At 49.3% G+C, this 23,527-nt stretch overlaps 1 protein-coding gene across 1 annotated transcript in view; it reads right to left on the bottom strand.

The window, feature by feature from the left end:
- NEGR1 (neuronal growth regulator 1) overlaps nt 1-23,527 on the bottom strand; it is a gene marked incomplete at both ends in the record, with an annotated part of 170,738 nt that overhangs the window by 33,845 nt on the left and 113,366 nt on the right. The window contains 3 exons of the mRNA XM_079536595.1: nt 961-1,112; nt 4,659-4,779; nt 21,050-21,181. Coding sequence (XP_079392721.1) covers nt 961-1,112; nt 4,659-4,779; nt 21,050-21,181 — 405 coding nt within the window. The remainder of the gene's footprint in view (nt 1-960; nt 1,113-4,658; nt 4,780-21,049; nt 21,182-23,527) is intronic.

Genomic DNA, 23,527 nt, shown 5'->3' with positions numbered 1-23,527 from the left:
CTATGAAATTCTTCTGTTCTCACTTTTTGCGTTTTAAAGGATGTGCTGCATTGTGTTCACTTTGTTAATGATTGCTCAAATCTGAAATGGAACAGAAGGAAAGACCTCACACTGCCTTCTGCTCATTGCATTTCTGTGGTGGCGGGTTAAATATCCCGATAACACCGACACAGGGGAAGCACAGCAAGAACAAAGCTTAGTGGTTGCAAGCTAATAACCCTAGGATTTAAGGAGATGAAAATCTGCAGTCCGATTTCCACCAAGGAATATCTTCATGCATGTCTTTCAGTATTATTGCTATGAAAACAGGACAGATTACCACGGAAGTTCAGCTATGAACATCTTTGGATGCCACTAACAGATGGCTAGAGAGTCAAAAAATGTGAAATACTATGAAGTCACGGCTATAAATATCTTTCAAGTAGGACATTTGAGACCCATTTTATGTAAGCTTCATGTAAAGAGTATCTCAGCGCTCTGCTTTGCCTATCCCAGTGGCTGCTGTCTTCATCAAAGGACTCCATGGCACGTCCCCTCTGCTCACCCTACCGCCCGGTGTGTGCAGCCAAAGGCATGCAGTGCTGGGCTCATAGTGCCCCTTGGAGACCTCCCAAGGAGTTCTGAATGGTGCTCACAGTGCTGCCTTGGCCGGCCACTACAGAAAGGTTGTGCCATGCTAAGTGCCCGTGCCACAAAGCAGGCTGAGCCCTCATGTGTCTTTTTGTACATCCACAACTTGTTGCTGCCCCCAAAATGTGGCATTGCTTCCAAAACAGAAGCCCTTCTGCAGCACAGAGGAAAAAACCAGCTATTTCCCACTGCTGAGGAATGTAACGGTACTTGTGTGCCTTGTGATAAAAACGAGGGAAAGAAAAAGCACGCTGACATCTTTCTGCTTTTGAACCCAGGCATGTGGAAACAAACGAGCACGAACACTTGTCACACATCTACATTACTTACGGTTGAGAGGCAGGCTGGCATTGGTCATCCCAAGCTTGTTGGCAGCAACACAGGTATAGTTGCCAAAGTGCTCTTCTGTCACATTGGTAACAGTAAGAAGTGATCTCGTGCTATAATTTTTAATAGTAATTCCTTGTTGACCACTGATCAGTCTAGAAAGTAAGAAAAAAAAAAGTCTATAACTTATATACCATAAGCAATAGCCTTTTTGATTTCGTTTCTTTAACAGATACAGCTGATAGCACAGTAACCAGTCTGCACGTGATCCTGCTGAACGAACTTATCAGTGGGGCTGCTTTGGGAGGCAGCACTGGAGGTGTGAGGGGAGCAGCCTCAGGCAGTTTGGCCCACGGCTGGCCTGGAAGCAGCACCCCCAGTGCCCACCTGCATGTATCCGTACTGCTGTGCCCAGCACCCATAGTGCTGCAGCAGGGGCAGGGCGGGCTGTGGGTGGGCAGTAGGACGGAGCACGGAGACAGAGCGCTGCCCTAAAGACACTGTGCCCACTTCTGACTGTTACAGTGGTGGTTGTTCGCAACCCTGTGCACCTCCAACTGATGGTAGATTGGGATTACGTAGCCAAGAAGGAGATTAATTAGGATGGAGACCACAATTTATTTTATAGACCTCTATAGCAACAAACTGCAGTTGCAATTAGGAAGGATGCGCTACCGCAGCACTGCATCCTGAGACTGCAACTTGAACAGAAATCAGGTAACAGAATGCAGGAGGAGCCCAAACACAACCGTTTTCACTGGGCTCCCTTTCCCTGAGCTGAGACTTCCATGGCTCTGTCCCATACGAACCGTGCAGCTTTCAGCGCTGCTTCCAGGCCGTGTCAGAAACACCGCTGCTCTGGCACAGAGGAAGACAATCAGTTCAAATTCTGTTCTTGTATGCAGACCACATCTTGTCAGATGGGAACGGTACCCATGTTACTAAAGTGCCAGCTACAGCTGATTGCTCACAGTGGATTCCTCACGTTTCCCATGACATGGTGCCATGCTGGGGACACAGCACAGAGCCACGTAGCTGCCAGGGTCTGTGGTCAGCTTTGGTCACCATGAACACAGCACCTGCAGGACCTCCATTTGCTGCTGTAGAAACCCGATTTTGCTGCTGTAGGGACCTGATGCTTTCACTTTTGAGCCAACAACCACATCCCTGCCCAGCTCACTGACTGCACACTGCATTTGCTACCTGTGTGCAGCTCCATTTCGGAACACAGCATCTCCACTCATGTGCAGCCACCCTACACATCTCCTTACTCCACTGCTCCGTTCCATGAGCTGAACATGGAAATGGAATCTCATTTTTATTTTGGAGACTATGCCAATGCATGAGGAGAACACCGTGTGTCTGTGCCAGTCCCAGGGGATATCTACCTTTAGTTTCATATTTGAATGACTTCACATTATTGCAGTATATTAAGCCATTATAACAAGTTTTGTTATTTCAAATGTAGGTCTTGTTTGCTTTATCAAGTAGAAGAGAATTAATATTTTTAGATGAGTGGCTTTTGGGCTTTTTCCCTGTGGCTGTTCAATTTCTGAGATGCAGTTCTTCACAGCCCTGTAACACAGCATACTTGAGCAGTTGTGAGTTTCAGATACCAGACTCAGAACAGCAAAGCCTCCTCCCCTCCACAGGGAATCCCTCTGCGGCTTTAGAAGCCAAATGCTATCATAATTTTAAGAAGCTTTTACTAACTTTTCACCCAGTCCCTTTTTAATGTGATGCATTTCAGCGCTTTGGCTCCTGCTCAGAATTTAAAGCCCTCAAGGGCAGTCCCTACACTGGCTCCTTCCCCAGCTCCTTTCTTGGGTGCCACCACAGCAGCCCTGTGACCGCTCTTTGGAGAAGAGATTTCTCTTCATATCCAGCCTGCCTTGCCCTGGCACAGCACCTCCCATCCTATCGCTGTTTCCTGGGAGCTGAACCCCATCTCTCCAACCTCCTGCCAGGAGCTGTAGAGACCCATAAGGTCCCCCTTGGAGCATTCTTTTCTCCATACTGAACCAGCCCATTCCCTCAGTTGATCCTCAGTCCATGTGGGCTCTCCAGGGCTGTGTGGTCTGCACGCCCATGGGATGGCAGGCAGTGCCCTGGGTTCCTCCCCTGCTTTCCCCAAGCAGTTCTCAGCCCTGAGCTCGGTGTTCCCAAAGCATGGCAGGAATGCATGGAGAATTGATGAGCAGTGACTGCTGCGAGCCTGGCGAGGAGAGAGAGGAGCAGTCCTGCAAACACCTCATAGGTGGAGCTGGACATAGGCTTTAGCTGGTCTTATTTTTAGTTTTACTGACTTTTTTTTTTATGATGAGATGATCCTGGGAGTAGGAATGAACAGTGTGTGTGCAGCCCTCCCTGTCCTGTGAGTGGTGCTTTGGAGGCTCCCAGTCCCTCTGTGGCCATGTGTGTTTTGTGAGTCTGCTAGCAGCTCTTGGACAAACAATGATGTACCATTAGATTTAACAGAATATTTGAGCAGTGAGACACAACAGGACAGTGCTTGTCTTGCTGATTATAGCAAGCCTCAGGTGATACAGCAACTGAAATGGAAAACAGAAGGCACAACTTCCGTGTCCTGAAATGCTCTGCTTATCCTTTCCCGCTGCTCTTGTGACACTGAATGCACTCAAGAAGAAGGGAATTGGTGACTTTTATAAATAGAGAGGTGATTATCACGCTGGAAATGGCTAATTGAATCCAGAGTGCCATGGTCTATATTAAAACCTGTGCTCCAACAGTTTTTTTCTGCTACAACTCCTCCCCGACATATGTACAATATGACGTGCACCCCTGGAAATAGGATGCAGATGAATTTCTCCAACAGAGGGAAAGTCTGTGCTGTTACATGTAGTAAAGGTTGATTATGGTGTTTTCCAGAATGCTTTGATCTATGGTCAGAGTGAGATGGCTGCGGCTGCTGTGGGAAGTCAGGAAGGAGGGAGAGCAGCGCTCCTAAGGGGAGCAGCTGGCCAGTGAGAAATGAGCTGACAGATGGTTCCCTATGAAATATGGTCATTAATATTCTCGTGTCAGTTCCCACGTGTAATGGGATCTTAGAGCTGATGAGAAACCCAGTGTTCAGAAGCCAGGACATTCCAGCAGCTAGAAGATGTACCTGCACAGCATCTACCAGGATTTTATCCTGCACCAATGTTTAAACTTCACATTCCGCGAAGATTCAAGATCTTCGATGAGGTGAGAGTGCAAAGCAAAACCTCCTATTAGAAGCCAATCCTGCAGAGGTATCTGACCTTTACCAAGCACTACCGACGCAGAAGCAAAGCTGGATGCAAACACCGGGGCGCACACTGAGGTTGCTGGACTCAGTCTGGGAGCTCCTGCAGGGAGGTGCTGCTGCTGCTGTGCAAGGGCTGTGGGCACCTCCATGAGCCACCCCTGAAACCCGCGGTAGGAAACCTACGGAGATGGCTTAAAAAACCCATATTCTTAAAAAAAATCTCTTTTTATTAGACTTTTCCAGTGGACGTTTTCTGGCTGCTGTACTTCAAAGGCTGTAATTACTAAAGCATTTTTAAACCCTAGGCTCATTATGGCAATTATCACCATTACAGCCCAGCTGCGGACAGTACTATTATGCCTCATCTACCAGCACAGAAACAAAAGCTGAAAGAAAACTCCACGACTCCCCCTGGGCAGCTCTGCAGCTCGCAGTGCAGGCAGGTACTTACTTCCTCTCTCCTCTGTACCACTCAAAGACCGGGGCAGGAACGCCCGCGCCTTCGCACCGGATGAGGCCGTTCCCTCCGAGCATCACTCCGCTGGACTTAAGTTCCTGAATTGTGGGAGCAACTGAAAAAAAAATTGTAAAATAGACATTTGCATACAAATCCGAAGACGGCCGAACTCTGCTTCTCCTCAGCGCTCTCTACGTTACTCAGCCTGGCGCGTGTTCTCCAGCTTGAGTCACATTCAAACGTGTTTTCTTCCGGCACTGCAAAAATGATCCCACACAGCAGATTCTGACACAGATCTGTATATCTGGTGCAGAAGCATAACTGAGACATGGAGAATATTAATCCCACAGCGAACAGTCTGTTTTTTCAATCCGTTCTGCTCAGTTACTCAATACAAAGCACAGTGATGTCAGCTGTCGGGTTCAGGCAAGGCATGGCCTCAACTCTTTGAAAGGGTAGATAACAGCAGGACAAGGGGAAATGGCTTTGAGTTGAAGGAGGGAAGATTTTGGTTGGATGTCAGGGGAAAGTTCTTTGCTATGAGAGTGTTGAGGTGCTGGAACAGCTGCCCAGAGAGGCTGTGATGCCCCGTCCATCCCTGGAGGTGTTCAAGGCCAGGTTGGATGGGGCCCTGGGCAGCCTGGGCTGGTGTGAAATGTGGAGGTTGGTGGCCCTGCATGTGGCAGGGGGTTGGAGCTTCATGATCCTTGGGGTCCCTTCTAACCATGGCCATCCTGTGATTCTATGGCCCCAAAGTGGGGACCACCATGAGCACTGCTTTGCTTTGGGTCCTCGCAGCAGCACAGGGCTTGGGGCGTTGGAGCTCCTTTGGGCACCAAAGGCACGCATACCCTGCAGCCAGGACCCAGCCACACAGCACGGCAGGGCTGCCCCACCACTACACCGGTACAGGCTTGCTTCTTTAAGTACATTCTGTCTTCTTAAACAGTGAACACAGTCAAGGGGAATAAATATTTCAAGCACAGAACTGCAGATATAAATAAAGCCAAAAAGCCATAGCTGCCTCTCTCAGTTGCCAGCAAAAGGCAACCGCCAGCTGAAAACAGAAGACAGCGAACTCCTCAGGAAGGAGATTATCAAAGTTAGGGCTGAACAACAATTGCCTTCCCCCTAGAATTTCGCTTACATTTTCTGTTTTTAAACAACAATTTATGCGCATCATAAAATGCTATAAAAACCCAAACACGGAACTTATAAATAAAAATCTGTTGGTTTTTTTCCCAAGCAATTTTGCAGATGTTGCTGTGAGGCGTGTATGTAGGTGCAGAACGTTGGCTGCCACACAGCTGTGCCCACCACCCCATGGCAGCATCCTGCAGTACCCAGCACAGCACACACACAGAGACAGGTGATGAGGGACTCCGTCAAGAGGGGCAGAGATTGCCCTGGGCAGTCTGCATGTGGCCTTTTTGGGGACGTCCTGCCTTCCTGCCACAGTGCTTCTACCCACATTGCCCTTGAGGATGTACAGGTACAGGGCTGAGCTACAGGAAAGGAGCAATATGGAGGAGCCAGTGGCGAATAGGGTGACCGCCAGCCAGCACTGTGCCCTGGTGGCCAAAAAGTCCAGTAAGACCCTGAGGTGCATCGCATGGAGCACGGCCAGCAGGGCAAGGAGGAGCTCCCCTTCTGCTTTGCACAACTGGAGCACTGTGCCCAGTGCAGGGCTCCCCAGTGCCAGGCAGATAGGAAACTGCTGGAGAGCCCAGTGGAGGGTGCAGAGCTGGTGGGGGCAGGAGCACCTCCTGATGGGGACAGGCTGAGAGCCCTGGGGCTGTTTGTCTGTGGAGGAGAAGGCTGAGGGGGATCTCATCAGTGCTGATTGATATCTGAAGGGTGGAGGTCAGGGCTCTGTTCCATGGTGCCCAGGAAGTTCATCTGGACATGAGGAAAAACGTCACTGTGTGGGTAGCAGAGCCCTGGCACAGAGCTCTGGCATAGAGAGGTGGGGGGGGGAAGGTTCCTCTGCAGAGATCCAAACCCACCTGGATGCTTTGTGTGCATCTGCTGTATGGATGTGCTGTGGGGGGCTGGGCTGGGGGAGCTCTAGAGGTTCCTTCCAGCCCCCACAGCTCTGCGATTCTGTGCTTTCTGTGGCAGAAGCCTGGTGCCCCCTGAGCCATCCAGGGTCAACCTGCTCCATGCAGACACCTCCAGCCTAGGTACCAGGGAGAAATCCTGGAAGATGAAGCAGGGCAGGGCACTGAGTCAGTACATCCGGAAGGCTCTCCTAAACCAAAAGTGTGGTTTGGGCTGCTGACAGCTCAGCCATTTCAATCACAAACTATCCAAATCTACCACAGTCAGCAGCTGGATGGGATCCCAACAGAAAATCCCAGCTCACATTTCCGTGTGTGCACTGCAAACCCTCTCATGCCTGTGAGCTCTGCCAGCAGCCATGAGCTGCCAGGTGGGACCCCATGGCCCTGCTGCCCTCCCAGAGGAGCCCAGCCTTTGCTTGCTGGGAGGTCAGGAGAAGGGAAAGTAACTGCTGGTAGTGTTTGCTCTGGGAAATCCCTGGCTAATGCTGATGTGAACAGGCAGAAGGCTTAGAATCACCATTCTACCATATTTTTCACTGTCAGGTTGTTTTCCTTCTTCTAGAACAAACTATACAACGCAGGCACACTTTGGGAGCGCTGAATGACGATAAGCACACAGGTGAGCACAGAGGAGCACCCTGTCCTGGGGCAGAGTGCCTCTGTGAGGGAACCATGTAGAAGTCCCCATGGGATTCTGTGGTTGGCATTCATTTTTCCTTCCTGCTCAGGAGCAGCAGCAGGAGGCCCAGGCAGGGCAGGAGCACAGCGTGGGGTGCCTGCATTTCAGGGTGATGTCAGGGTCACCAATGTGGCAGTGAGTGCCCCCACACACCCGGACTGTGCACATCCTCTTTTGTCTCAGTGAAACAACCCAAGCTGTGCAAAGCACTCACGTTAAAGCCTGACACAGCAGTGCTGGGTGCCCCTGGTGCTCCAGCTCCCTCCCAGCGCCTTTGTGAGCAGCCATCACCTCCACTCCTTCTGCTACGACCGCTCCGCTCGGCTGCTGCCACCAACACGTGTGCATGAGTCAGCCTTTGGGCTGCGAAACCCAACTCTGCAACTTATGCTCCAGCCAGAAATGATGCAGTGCTCTGCACAGTCTGGTTTCCTACCCAAATATTTTCTCTTTGCTTTCAAATGTCTTGAAGGAACAGCAAAAACAATGCGTGAAACACGCTGGCATTCGGGCAGGCACAGCGGATACGCAGAGCCCTCCGCTACAACAGGTTCCATCTTTTAACATTTTAATGAGCTTCGGGACTTTTATGCATATTAGTTATGTTGCCCTAATTACTCATTATAATTCTAATGTGCATTTTATATTTAATTACAATGCTTATAAAGATTTGGTATGGGCAGTAAATTATTATAACTAGCATGTGCATAATGATTAAGAGCTGAATTTATTAACTTTTACACTAGCATTCAGGGCTGGCAACTTTCAATTTCACCTTTGTGATTAACCATATTGTCTGATTAAACCAACATTTTTGTGGCATTAATTGTAAATGTCAAAAAAAAGTCTTTTATTTATTTCCATCAGCCTTTAATTTGGCATCCTAATGCGTTCTTTTATTAGCAAAATTGCTCTCTGGTGTGTTAAGAGGGAGCCTTTCAGGTAAGAGAACAGGTTTCCTAAGATCTCCTTCAGTTTGCAGAAAGCCAGACACGAGCACTATTGATGCATTCACTCTGTGTAGACGTACTGCACCTTCTCAATAAAGCAACAAATCTTCCAAGCCAAGCAATATTACACCATCGATAATGGAGGTGCTCTTCCAGCAGCCCACAGACTTTCTTTCTCTGGCTAGCAGCAGCCCCTCTGTTCTGTTCCCAACTCAATGGTTTCACAAAGCTCTCCTTCCAGCAGAAACATCTCTGGGCTGGGGCAGCATTTCAGGCAAACACTGGTGCAGCAATCTTTTTGCCAAACAACTGAAAACCTTATTTTTTCCCATCTTTTCTGAAAAGGTTACCAAAACATACTGAATTCAGCAGGGTCTTGATGTGCACATCTGCCTAAGTGCTACATGCAAACACACAACCCGCATTAAGAGTTCAATGCAGCCCGTATGTTTCCAGATGCGGCCCAGCGTCTCTTTTTTTGCTTCTCTCCTTCCTATTCAGGATAACAACCCCAGAAGGTGTGCTCTGAACGTGGATTAACTGAAGAGCCATGGGAGCACCTGGAGCTGCAGGGAAGGAGCAGATCCTGAGCAGCCCCATCCCACACAGTGCAGGCACTGCAGGGCTCCCCAGGCTCTCCCGCAGCTCTGCCCGATGGATTATTGCATTATGGCAGATCACAGAATCACAGGTTGTGGTGCCGCTTGTGCCTCCTGAATTTAAAACCTCCCGGTGCTAAGATGAGAGGAGAGCTTAAAATCCAGAAGTAATTGTTTCGTGGGGGAAAAGAAGCCACACAAAATTACATAGGGTGAATAATAGGCAGCGGAAAGAAATGCTTAATGATGCGTTTTACAGGTGCTTGAGTGACAGGAACGACAAGGAGCAACCCTACCTCCAAGACCTGACAAAGCCAACAGCCACCCCCAGAGCCCAGCAGGTGGGCACAGTGGCAGGGGCTGCTCTGCTTCCTGTCCATCAGGCTTTGTTTAGCTGCTCGCTCACCCAACCCTTCTGTTCCCCAGCACCAGGGAGCAGGGCTGAGTCCCAGCTGTGTCCCATCCATGTATGTGGCCCTGCTGATGCTATTGGGTGGGGGTGGGCAAGGAGCAAACCCATGCAGGGCTGCTGGCCATTTGGAGGAAGCAGATGCACCAAACACGACCAGGGTGATGTGCTCACTGCTTGGCACTGCTTGGTACACCAGGGCAGGGTTTCATCTTCCATTGGCCATTGAAGTGTCATTCAAATTAAACTGATGTCAAAATCTTTATGTTGATTTCAGAGGGGCTGTGGATGAGGCCTGGTAAGATCGGCAATGAAAGGGAATTTCACAGTCTTCAAAACAAACAAAGGCAAAAAGCACGATGGCAACAAAACTGTTCTTTGTATCGCTGCTCTTACCACTGCGATGTGAGGGAAATGTTGTCACTTAAGCTTTGTCATTGACACTTTCCCATCAACAAAGACCATGGGAGGGTCTGCATTCACCTGAGACAATAGAATGAACACGTTTGCCTCCAAACATAACACCTAGTGATGATGGAACCCTATTGATGGACCCAAGAGGGAGTGCTGGCCCCAAAGAGACCTACCTGCAGAGGATCCACTCTGCACCCAGTGCACATGGCTGTGAGCACAGTGCTGCTGCTCTGCCTGCAGCACTCAGACCTGGTGCCCACGAGCAGTGGGGCGGTGAGCCTCAGCATGCTTCAGTCCTGCAGGGAGTTGGGGTACGATGGGCAACGTCGGTGCCAACCCAGAAGGAGGGATTGGCCGCATGCCCGGGTGAGAACAAACATGAGTGCTCTCACTGTGCCGCTTCTCTCCCTCTAAGGGAGATGAAAGCAATGGACTTCAACAAATTCCAGGAATTGCTAAGTAGGTCTCTTGGCAGCACAGCTGAGGAGAAAGTGAATTAAAGCTGGCTGGGAGGATTTCAAGGAAAGAGCGTCTGGAACAAAACCACAGCACACAGTGTGGGTGGGAAGCTGCCCGAGCCCTGCATGCTCAGGAAGCACAAATGCAGGTGGAAGGCACTGGGAGGTGGGAATCACAGCGTGTGCACAGTGCGGGTTGGATGGGACCAGCGGGAGCTGAGCTGGGCTGAGGGACCAAGGCTGCAAAGCAGAGAGGCTGACTTAGTAGGGAGGTGTACACAGAACTGCAATGGGATCAGCTCTTCCCTCTCTCACTGAGGGGCAGGACAAGCGATGGTAACTGAAACAAGAGAGATCTAGGTTTGCAAAGCTAGAAGTTATTGCTGGAAGAGTTTGCTGAAGGAGACTGCCAACGTGCTCTTATTTAATTAAAAAGAAAACAAAAGGAAGCATTAACAAGCATTTGGATGCCAGCACTGCGCTTGGACAGCAGCATCAGCAGCATCGGCATCGGTTCTCCCCGTGGGCTGGGAGGTGTGATGGCCCCCAGGAGCATCACAACAACCCTTCTTTACCCAGTTCTGTAGGTATGAGCGCTGTGCTCAGGGTTAGGTGCCATTTTCCAACATGATGGGAAAAGCAGAAATTATATTTGTCTCAGTTTCTAATAGTAATACAATTCTCAGTCTGAGGCTTAACTACAAAAATGACGTAAATGCTGAAACAACATTTAGAATTGAGGGAAAAAAAAGTGATTCAGATGACAAGGACCACTTTTTTGTCAAAAACTTGTGCAGCTTGGATCCAATTTGATGTATTCTACATACATAACAAAGCAGCTAGGTGTACTCTCCAAAATGATATTTCTAAGGACAGTACTCATTACTACTGTATAATAAATGGAAGCATAAGTCAGAGTTAGCACCGAACAGATTGTTTGGGGTTGCAAAGACAGCAGCTGTCACAGCTTGACAGCTTTCTTGTTAGTGAATCAGCTTTACTGACAGTCTTTTTGATTGAAAACCACTGTTCGCTGACAGCGTGCTAGAGCTGATATACATATGTATCTCATGGAGAATGAGGGAGAGCCATAAAGGGTCCAGGAGCTATTGCTCTGTATTAAAAAGAAATGAAGTTTACAGAAAGGTTTTCCCCCTCAGCAGTTTGCGGCAGCAGTAAGTTTCCCAAACCAGGGCAATCCATGCAGAGAGGCAACGAGCAAACACACAGACAGGATCTGGTCAGGCTCAAAGTCGATTCTCTGACTCTAAGCAGCAAAGTCACCGAAGCGCTGGGTGTTGCAAACCCACGCTGGACCAAAGCAAGGGCAGGAGTGAAGCTGGGCCGGGGCAATGCTGGGTAGTGTGGGGCAGGGATTGCTGGCTTATCTCAGCCAAGGGATGGAACCATTCATTCTGCAGCAGCCCAGAGCCTCTCCCAGTGTGCCACCTGTGGGCACCAAGCCCAGCTGCTGCTCTGAAGAGGCCTTTTGTGGAAGCAAGAGCACCTCAGGAGCCTCTCTCTGCATTTTCTTATAAGATTGTCCATATAACATCATTCCTTCATCCTCAGTTTTGTGTCATTTCAATAGATAACAGCCAAAGGACTGAGTGCAATGGATGCCCTAACCCTAAAGCGAAGCACACACAGCTCTGAGCAAGCCCAATGCTGAAACCAGAGAGCCTTGCATGGACATTCACAGGGCTGTACAGGTTGTTCCTGATGAACATTTGGTGGCTGTGTTAGAATTGCTCGTTGTTAAGGAACATCTGCATGCTTCTTAACAGCAGGCAACATCTCTCAAGTCAACATTGGGTGCAGTGAGATGCAGACCTCTTTCCCCAGAGGTCTGGAGCAGTGGGATTTTCCACTTGCACATTCAATTGCTGCACTGAAAGATAATTCCTGAGATGCTCTTTTGCCATTAACGGTACCAGGTGCAGAAGCAGTGAGAACCTGAATGCTGAGTTTGATATTAATCCTACTTTTGCTCAAAATACACTGCAGACAGCACGTTCTGAACTGAACTCCTTGTCTTACTGCATGGTGAACGCGATCTTACTGCATGGCATGCAGCCACTGTCAGAGCTGCTGAAGCACTGAAGCAGTTCAATCCATAACTGCACCCCATCCTCAGACCCTGAGCACAGCCTTGCTGCTGGCTGTCAGAGCTTCATTGCAAGTGTTGATGTCAGCTCTGCAGCTCCAACATCCAAATCAACCTCAGCATAGTTCCTTTCTATTTGAGGAGGGTTGGAAAGCAAGAGAAGAAGCAGACAAAAGCTTTATGAATTATAACACCCAAAGAACAACATTGGCAGCTTTCCCTTTCTCTCGTGTCAATATCACTACTTTGTTCTAAGTCATAAAAACAGAAATATTGCTTCTCAAAGCTCCTCCAGCTGAGATCCAGTGCCTCTGCATACCTGTGCCACGCACACTTGCTAACACCGGCCAAATGGCAGAAGTTGTTAAAAGCTAATTTAGCAACCTGGCTGGGGATGAGCAGGTTGCATCAATGTCGTTACAGCCTTACCAGGACCGGGTGCCTCAATGGAGCACTGTGCAGGGTGCCGTGGCACCACGGCCATGCCATGCACACTGCTTGTGTGCAGTTTCTAATAGTGTGCACACACTATATCTATACCAGCTCAGGGCAGCCACGGCTGCAGGAAAAGATAAAACTATTGAGGGACTGGAAGATCTGGCTTGGCTCCTCCTGCATGGTCCAGTTGGCATCACCAGATGCACCCGAACATCTCCCAGCTCCCACCTTGCAAAGCCAGGGAACACAGCCTGCAGCAGCACAGAGCACTGCAGCCACCAGGAGAAATACTGCTGCGCAATGTACAGACTATTACAAGAAATATTTTAAGTAATTGTTTTTGCTGAAGAGCAATCTGGGCAAGTGAACACTCCTGGGAGCTGAAGAGCTCTCCATTAATTTTGGTTCTAGTCTGGAGTATTACAGAGCCTGCTGTATACTTTAAATTGCTTCTTGAAATGCATAAGCTCTTTACAGATGAGTCATCTCCTATTAATACTTTAATTTTCATGAACTGTATTTCAGCTAGTGTTTAGAGTGGGATCACCTGGAGGCTGAGGAGCGCGCGGTGGCACAGAGCTGGGAGAAAGCGTTCACTCCAGCCAGCATGGCTGCCCACAGGGCTGCTCCTCTGCCACTGCCATCCCTCCCTCACTCTGCATCCCACCAGCTGCCAGGAGCCCCTCCTGCCTGTGAATGGGGACCTTCATGTCTCTGGGGATGACGGTGGGCTGCACGCAGAGCCTTTGGGACCAAGCAGGCTCGAAGCAGCAGCCATGAGCAGAGCTGCTGCAGCCACTGCTGTCAGTGCTGTCATTGCTGGTGGCATTGTTCCCACTGCCTTTGGTGCTGTCCTCTGCTGCAGCCTCCAGGAGATGTGAGAAGAGGATGCAGAGAGAGAGAGAGCCCACAACCTTTCTGCAACCCTATTTTGTCTTTGAAATGGTGGCACAATAGTTACCAAATCTGTTACTGTTAAACAGTTATTGAAAAAACAATCCCTTCATTTGTTTCTGGCCACTCATTCTCCTGCCCAGAGGTTCTCCCAGCAGTGGCCTGAAGCATTTGTGTTGTGCCCTTACAGCATCCTGCTGGCGATGTTTTTCAAGCACTGCTGTGGGTGTTCTATTATTTGCTGCAACACCGTTTCCCAGAGATGCATAAACACACTGTATAGCATTTATAGCATTATGGCACACCATAATGACACAAGATGTGGACCTGTAACTACTGGCAGAGCACAGATACGTGCAAACGAGTGCAGCTGTTTTTATCCCATGGCCCTGGGGGTTTTCCTGGGGATGGGGAACAGATTACTCTCAGATGGGTTTTCATGGCAGTCCCCAGCATTAGAACTGCAGCAATGACAAATTACCAGCGCCCATGTGCCTCTGAAACAGCCAGCTCCAGTTTGGAGCTGCAGAAAGAATCTGTTAATGGCTAAGTTGGAAATGCTGCTTCCCAAGGAAAGAACACTTGCAAAGATGTGCTGGAAAACAGCTGAGCAGCACAGTGATTCCCAGCGAGGTTCCCAGCTTTGTGCTGGACACACAGCTTCCCACTGGAGCCACAACAGGTGCTGCAGTGGTGCTGCCATTACACTGGGCACCTCTTCCATCCCATCACGCAGCCAGGCTGGTTTGCCAAACAGGCCAAGGGCTGCCCAGAGGAGCACAGACCAAGAGATGCACTCCACGGCAGCCTTAAGGCCACGTGAAGCACCAACACTCCAACTCCTCCAAACACAGTGCCTCGATTCACATTGCCAGAGCCCCTAACCGTGTGCTGTGGCAACGGAATGCCACCTACATGAAGGAATCTTATAACCACTTCTGTCACGCTTCGATATGAGCAGCACTTTCTAGGATAAGCAGCGCCCGCACAGCAGTTTGCAGAACCCAACAGTAAACTGTTATAGAAAGAAATCAATGTTAATTCCAAAGCCAAATCGCTCTCGAGTCAGTAACCTGAACTATATTGTTCTAATCTGACTTCTGAAATGCTAATAAAAATACCTGAAGGACAAAAAATGACAAACATTACCTTCAGAAGACGCTCCTTTCCCCACCTATGAGGAGAAAACCATTTTCTTTGTATCAGCTCTATTCTCCTCCCGACTCTAATTGAGATGGATTTAAATACATGACCAGTTTTATTGATCTGAATTGGTAAAAGCTGCTTTTCATTAGGTGTTACTGTGGGATGGTATGTCATATATCTCATACATGTGAGCTCAGAGATAAGGGCAATTTGCAGCTTAAATAAGTCAGAGTTTAGCACTAATGCAGACCAAAAACCCAACAAAGCCACAGAAGTTAGAGAGCCCTGACTCTGATTACATTATACACGACTGAAAATTCTATTTAAAGAATAGCATAAATTTCTTCAAAGATCTTTACCTTAGGTCGAAAGAACTGTTTGTATTTACAGGTTTCATGTAAAATATTTTGCAGGCAGCTCCTCTTCTGGGGGCTGGACCTGAAGGGAAGCTCTACCACCAACTTCAATGACAACCTGTGATTTTGCATCAGCTGCTGCCTCACCTTTAGCTGGGGCAGGTGGCTGCCCATCCTCCAGAGCTGGCCCACAGGTACAGAAGCAGATCACACCATCACCCCTCTGCCTTCAGCTGTGCATGCAGTGCTGCAGGAAGGTGCCTCCTCCATCTTTCCACTACGGATCTTCCCACCTCCTTCTTACTACAATAGCAGCTCTGATATAAGTGATACAGCTACTGAACCAGACCAGCTGGACAGCACAAAGAATCTGATCATTAGGATTAGGTTAACATTTAACACCAACAGGATGCACGGGTCAGGACACAGGAATCCCCACAGCCATGATGCTGCCCATTTATTTGCCCAGCCAGCCCCTGGCCCATGGCAGCACACCATGGGGCAGCCCCATTCCACCACTCACAAGGTTCCCCCAGTGCTTTCAGCACAGCTTTCCAGAACAGAAACAGAAAAAAGTGGAGCAGAGGGAGGACACCGCGTGCTCCCAGCAATGCTGGTGGGGTAACATGAAAGCAGACCAACACTCTCAGCCTTCATTCCAGAGAAACCAGAAGATATATGACAAATGAGGAGACCTGTAGCCATGCAATGGTTGCAGCTCATGCCCGGCCACGTTCTCTGCTGTGCCCATAGACTGACTTACAGCCATGGCTGCGTTGGCACCGCCTGCACACCAGCACCCAGAGGATGTGCACAGAGCAGTACTTCCAAGAAAAATCTCACTGAGCTCCACGGATCTGTGAGCAGAATCAAATATTCTCCAGCAGCCAGAGTTTTTGACGAGTCCCCAGTGTGACTTGGAAGCCAAAAATCCCATTTTTTGAAAGGTAACCAGAGAATTCAGAGAAACGTGTTTCACAGGAAGTCAATTAAACTGACACTCCGGAGTGCTTTTAACTTTTAAAGTGTAATTTAGATACTTCAAAACAGTATTCTGGAGCTAAATCCTCTGAGGCACCGTGCACATGTGCCTCTCGGAATGGTCAGTGGGAATTGGGGCCGCAAACTGCTCTGTGCTGTTACAGTGCTGCAGGCCCTCACCATTAAGGAGCAGTGTGATGCAACAGGGACAGCATCAGCCATTGCCACCTCAAGGTAGGGACCTTCTGTGCCACGGTCACATGTGAGCATATCTGTTCATCCAATTTGGGTGTGATTCTGGTTGAAGAGTTGACACAGAATGGCACGGCTTGGAAGGGACCACCGCCTTTTTATTTCATAGCATATTCACCTTGATGGAAGGAAAATCTCTTTGCTGACTGTACATAAAGAACCTTGCCCAGGAAATGTTTTCCTTTGGCTGGCAGCAAGGCACTCTCTGGGAGCACAAAGTCCCAGCCCTGTGTCTGGGCATTGGGAGCCCCAGCACACACCTGAGTCCCATCTTGAGTTTCCTGGTAGGTCTCAGGTTACTGATGTAATTAGGTTAGAGTGGCTTGTACAGTATGTCTGATTTCAAAGTAAAATCAGAGCACTGTGCATAATATTATGCAAATATCATAGCAACAGTAAGGCAGACTTCTAAGAAATGCTAATGAGTTAAGCTGTTCTGCAAAACCCTAACCTGGCCAAGCAAAAACAAACACAGCACTTAAAATTCATACAACAAAATCACACGTTCCTCTAGAAGAAAATAAAAAAACCAACAACAACAACAAAAAACTCCACTAAAAACACAACATAGGATGTCTTATCAAACCACTGCAGCAGGAAAGAAAGGAGCAGGAAGGGAGCAGTGCAGAATTACACACAGCCACCTGTAGCAGTGCTTGGTGCCTGCTGAGCTCCCAGCCTCATGCTGCTCGCTCCACTCAGGGCTGGGCAGCAGCCACCAGATATGGGTGCCACCAAGGCCTGGACGATGCCAATGCGAAAACTACAGCATTCCTGAACCACAGGCAGGTGCCAGGGAATTATAAACCAGGCCATTTGTCCTCACTCCCCATAATGATGCCATTCAGGTAATCAAAGATGTGGAAGCACCTGGAAGATGCCACGACACAATGTGATTGCCAGCAGGTTTGTCAGCAGGGCGTGCTGGGCCATCAGCTCTGGCTGCAGTAGGGCCAGGCTCAGTGCTTTGGGGCAACCCATGGGCTGAGCACAGCGAACAGGTTGGCATTAGCAGCATGTGCTGCCTGTGTGCTGCTTAATGTCCCCAACCCAACAAAGCTGGGGATGCTTTGCAGGGTGACCAGGCAGTGTCCCATGGTGACACCGAGGCAAGGGCAAAGTGTGGCTGGGTACAGGTCATCTGCTCATGTCTGTTTTCTTTCCTCCTTATTATTTCCTGATCAAATGGATCTTTGTGCAAGGATATGGTTTTGCAAGCAGGCAGTGGTCCATTCTGTACTGGGAGCAGTTTGGGTTACCTCCCTGTTTCCCTGTCAGCTGCCCACTGAATTTGCAGAGCAGTTTCCTCCTCTGTTGCAGCCGCACATCCTCAGCACCGCGACTGCAATTTGCACTTCCCCAGCAAGCCCCAGCACACCTGGCCTTCAATCTGCCACGTGATGGGGTTCATCAAGGCTGAAATTAAATCACTGCCTCTTAGTTTGAGATGAATGGCTTCTCTTTCCTCTCCAAAGGCAGCTGAACTTAATTCAGTACAGTCCACAAGATCCAGCTATAACAAAGCTGTTTGAGACCGGTTATGTGGCATCTGAAAAGAAGGAATGCTGCAACACAGCCCACGTTGACTATTTATTTGGGTAATAGAAAATTTTATCTAAATTAAGATAAACGCCGGCTTCGTGATGCACACACCTCATTCTTCATCATCTCAGCATGGCTGCAGTGCTTCTGGAGATGGTTGTGTTTAATCTTTGTAAGTGTGTCACCATAAACCAGAGCGTGAGTGGGGCTGCAGGGACAGCTGTGGGGCACGGGGCTGCTCACAGCTGCTGCTGAGCTCCTGCTAAGCAGGCAGTGGTTTGTTCACAGGGGCTTTGAATTCAGCATCTATCCATCAGCATTTGCTTTATAAATTGCAGTAGAAAATGCTAGTAAGTTTTGCTTTGAAGTGAAATCATATTCTATTTTATTGATTTCAACATGATTGGGAATAGTTGTCCTCTCTCAGGAACGATCCCCCTCCCACCACCTAATGTTGAGACCCCACCAATGGTTCTCCTCCTCAGAATGCAAACACAAACACCACAGCCTCTCGGAACACCTCTTTAAAAAGGGAAACCATGCGGACACACATAAGTTACGTACAAAATGTGGATTATGGGACATGAAATGGCACAAAGGACAAACCCAAAGTCCCAAAGCAGAATCACTAAGAGCTGCAGAGCGTATGCAGCATGGTGGCCAGCAAAGTGCTTATGTCTGCCTGGGGATGCAGGGCTGCACAGCCACCAAACTTGAAGTTTAGAAGTAAGCTAGGCCTGGCCATTTCCTTTGCTGAGATGACTGAACAGCTGCAATATGGAATGAATACCATACTCAGAATTATGCTTATGTTCACCAGAACCGCTCAGGGTTTGTTGATGTGCTGCTGGGGAGACAGGGGTGATGGTGAGTGGCAGAGGAGAGCACAGCTCGCAGCAATGAGGTGCAGCTCGGGGCTCCTGCACCAGATGTGCCCTGCAGGGGCTGCAGAGCTGAGCGTGAGGACAGCACACTCAGCACACTGAAGTGCATGTGCAGTTTGCTGACTGTGACAAATCTTTCACATATACAAACAGTTCCAAGCTGTAGACAGATCCTAATTTTGCATTGCTTCTGATTCTTCTTTCTTTACTTGCAAGAGACTGAGAAAAACTACTCTGCATGTCCCAGTGCAGACCTAGCAGTTTGCCTGAATCTGGCACAGAAACCCGGCGCCAGGTGCACCCATGCTACAGCCAAGGACACTTCCTGATAACTTCCCCCTGCCATGACTGGAAGTGCCCTGCTGTCAGACCCGAGCCGCCCTGCTTGTGGCTGGCACTGACACTCACACACCTCCGTCATCACAGCCCCCCTGGCTTGGTGTTGAGGGAGGTCAAATCCCAACCCTTGCAGCTCAGCTGCCTGACAGCCAATGCTTCTGGCCATGGGGCACAGGGAGGTCCCACTGGCCTCCGTGCTCTCAGCAGTGCCACAAGGCTGATCTTTCCCATACACAGTGACAAACCATAACTGTCCCTAGGAAACAGGGGAACTGATCCCAGAAGCAATTGCAGTTTGACAGGGCACAAGTATGCTACACAAACTGCTCAGTTAAAGTAGAGCTCTGGCTTTGGCCAGAGCATGAACATGATGATTTATCCAAACACACATGAACATGACGATTTATCTAAATAAGGATTTGTGCAAGTTTTGATCTTGGCTCGGAAGATGAGGGAGAATGGCTGATTTCATGATTTTTTTACCACTCCTCTTTTCTTTTTTCAAATGAAATATGCTAAGCAGGGCTATCATCTTCTCCCTTTTTAGGATCAGCCTTCTTAAGGCTCCCATGACATAAAGTCTTCAGAGGCAGTTTTTGTTTTGATAAAACAAGCAGAGCTCTCTGCCCCTTCTGGATTCTACCACCAGGCATCACTTAAACCACACAGCACATCCTGGGGTGTGAAGGGCGTCACCCCCCAACACCCCCTCACATTTATAGAATCACAGAACCATTGAGGTTGGAAAAGCCCTCCAAGAACCCCAATCCAAACCCTGCCCAGCTCCCCGTGCTCACTGCCCACCTCCCTCAGTGCCACATCCCAATGGTTCTGGAACACCCCCAGGGATGCTGACCCCCCCAACTCCTGGGCAGCTGCGCCAGAGCCTGACCAAAATGCTCCATCTATGCACATATATCTGCACAACGCCTCTTCCTGACAGTCTTCCAGTAACAACGGCCTGCACAGAGCCCAGCGGTCACTTGTTCCACCAGCACTGTGGTTTTCAGCCCACAGGTTTTACAGAGAACTGTGATGGACTCAGCCTGTGGGTTGTGGGTGGGGGGGACACAAATCCAGGGCCTCCAGCATCTGTAAATCAATAATGATGCCACAGTGATTTTCAGAGCAGGAACTGCTGCAAATCACAAGCTGCGTAATTGCACTTAACCTAAGAAAATTCACAGCTAGAGTGGATTAGTGTAATTATTCCCATTTTCTTTCCCTTTTTTAAAACATTTTTTGGAAGGGAAAAGAACACCATTTTGAACATTTCATGTTGTACTGAATGTCAAATCAAATCCGATCCCAAACCAGAAAGCATCCGACTTCTGCAGACACCCGAGGAGGGCAGAACTGTGGGCTGCAGCCCCACCAGAGGCCATGCTGGCACCCACAGCAGTGCCCACAGCACTGGAGGAGAGGCAGAGCACAGCTCCCTGTGCCAGCAGTGCCCGCACTCGCTGCCTGTGCTGGGATCCACTCTCACACCCACACAGAGTGCCATATCATTTCTCATCTCCCTGTCCCGTTGCACAACCACAAGTTAAACCAGAAACGTTTCAGACCAGCAATCACAGAAATTACTCAGTGAATAACCACCAAGCCCAGAGCCCGCAGCAGAGCCCAGCCCAGGCCACATGCTGGCCCAACACTGCTGCCAGCACCGCAGTCAGGTTTGAACCTGGCCCTCTCCTACCGACCTCTGCTCAGAACCACTTGCACCTCAGACACCGCAGGCTTTTCGCTGCTGTTCCACCAAAAAACAGATCTACAGTTTCATCACGAGCAGCAGTTCTCTGCATTACATTTTTCTTCCCAGCAGAGCCCCTCTCCTCCATTGGATTTAGTGATTAGAAACCAACGTGACTTACAGTTTACTGTGACTTTTACTTTTTTCACGTCTGGGACTGAGACGTCGTTTTCTGCGCTGCATTCGTACTCCCCAGCCTGATCTCTTGTAATTCCATAGATGTCCAAGTACTGCCCGCTCTCAAATGGTTTTGCTGAAATAAAATGATCAGAGAAAGCAATTAGGTGAGGCTGAGCACAGAGCACCCGAAGGGTCACTGAGGTCTGCAGGGCTGAATGGGAGAGCTGCTGGGCACCGCAGAGCCCCCACCCCTGGGACAGGCTGCACAGAACATGGGAGCAGTGCTGAGCAGAGCTGCTGGGACCTTACCTAAAGACAGAACCACAGAATCATCCCAGTTGGAAAAGACCCCAATCCACCCCCAGCCCACTCCCCATGCCCACTGCCCACATCACTCAGTGGCACACACATCCCCACGGCTCCGAACACCCCCAGGGATGCTGACCCCCACCCCTGGGCTGCTGTGCAGTGCATCCTGGCACCCTGCCTCAGCTTAAAACCATTCCCCCTTGTCCTATCTCTATCCACCCTTGTAAACAGCCATTCCCCCTCCTGTCTATACGTTCCTTTCAAGTACTGGAAGGCCACAATGAGTTTTCCTCGGAGCCTTCTCTTCTCCAAGCTAAAACTAGACATGCTGAAATGGGCAATGATATGTAATTATCTGCTGGGGATATGTTGGGCTATAGGAGAGGGTTCTCCAGCATGGGAGGGAAGCAGCTGTGAAGCTGAGCTGGAATGCCCAGGTCCAGCCGCTGCGTGGTGTCACAGTGCCCAACAAAGCAGCACACGTGTAACTCCTGGGAGAGAGCACAACAAGAATCGTGTTTCCCATATGGTCTCTGGCGTCAGGAGGAGCGTGAGCACACCTCGCCATATGGACAGCTTTTCCAAAGCGTGGATGGATGGGTTTTACAAAGGTTGCATCTTCCTCTCCTGTTGCTAAACATAAGTCAGTAAGAGGAAAGATCTGGTGCGAGTCCAGGGGGGGCTCTGAAAAACTCTGAGGACTTAATTTGAGCCAAGGCTGTTTTGCTGTCTGTTTGCTTGTTTTCTATGTTTCCTGGGATATTTAACCACAATGCAGCCCCAGCTCAGGCACCCCAGGTCCCACTGGGCAGTGGGACCAGCCCAGCTCCATGGTGCTCCGCTGAGCCGGTGTCAGCACAAGGAGCCCAGCATGGTCTGGGACTACAAGCAGGAGGCTGAGCTATGCAGGTGTGCTGTATCATGGCTGCAGATCACAGCCTGGGGAGCATCCCCATGCAGCCTGAAAGCCCCAGCATGGGCTCACCCGCATGTATGCTGCCTCGTATGGATTCTGTGTGAGCAACCACTTAGCTGAGATGGGAGGTTTAGGTTGGATATTAGGAGGAATCCTAATTTCACCCAGAGGTTGGTGAGGCACTGGCACAGGCTGCCCAAGGAGGCTGTGGATGCCCCATCCCTGCAGGCATTCAAGGCCAGGCTGGATGTGGCTCTGGGCAGCCTGGGCTGCTGGTTGGTGACCTGCACACAGCAGGGGGTTGGAACTGGATGAGCGTTGTGCTCCTTTGCAACCCAGGCCATGCTGTGATTCTACGATTCTACGATTCTACGATTCTACAATTCTATGATTCTATGATTGATTCTATGAGCAGGTAAGCTCCCCAGTGGCAATGCCATCAGGATGCCATCTGAATGCTGGCTGTGCCGTAAGCACCCATGGCCCATCAGTTCTTATAAGCTGGGATCACAGAGGCACCTTTCTTCTTTCCTGCAGAGGAGTTGTCACAGGATGCTGAGAACAGCCTAAACAATTGGATTCAACCAGGACAATAATCTGAAGCTGCTCCTCCTACTTGCCATGCATTCAGGGTTTCAAACGACATCAGATGCTGTAATTGTACAGGATGTGCTCCTCTCCTAGGGGCTGTGGGTTAGCAGAACAGCTTGCTGTCTGTTAGGAGAATGTGCCTACCACATTAGGCACCATTTAAACATTGTCAGCGTAAGGCCATTTAGCTTTAGCGATGCCACACTCCACATTTGTAAAGAAAAATCAGATAAAATGTAAAGAAAAAATGTCTGAAAGTGGCAGATAAATTGAGGGCTGAAGGAGATTTCCCCGCTGAAGAGATGAAACAAGAAAAGCAGTTTGGTGAGAAAGGCGTGCTGATAAAAGAAAGGCTGCAAACAGCGGCTGACAAAGCAGAAAGTTACAGAGGTGGAGACAAACAAGGTCAGATCTGTACCTGTGATATATAGGTACGGAGCACTGGGAGCTGCATGGGCAGTGCACATCTCAGCCAGCAACTGGGAGCTGCTGCATGTCACAGGACTGCGTGGGTCCCCACCAAACTGTGTGACAGTGTTCTTTCCACAAGAAGCATAAATCAGCAAATTTAATCAGCAAATTTTAAACATTTTAAGGGAAAAAAATAATCATTTTTTTTCCTTAGTTTCGTCACTACATAGTAACTGCAGAGGGGAAATAACA

This window comes from Tetrao urogallus, assembly GCF_951394365.1.
Source record: "Tetrao urogallus genome assembly, chromosome: 5".
NCBI classification, from domain to species: Eukaryota; Metazoa; Chordata; class Aves; order Galliformes; family Phasianidae; genus Tetrao; species Tetrao urogallus.
Note: the sequence above shows the minus strand (reverse complement) of the source record. Positions and strands in the feature narration are given on the sequence as shown.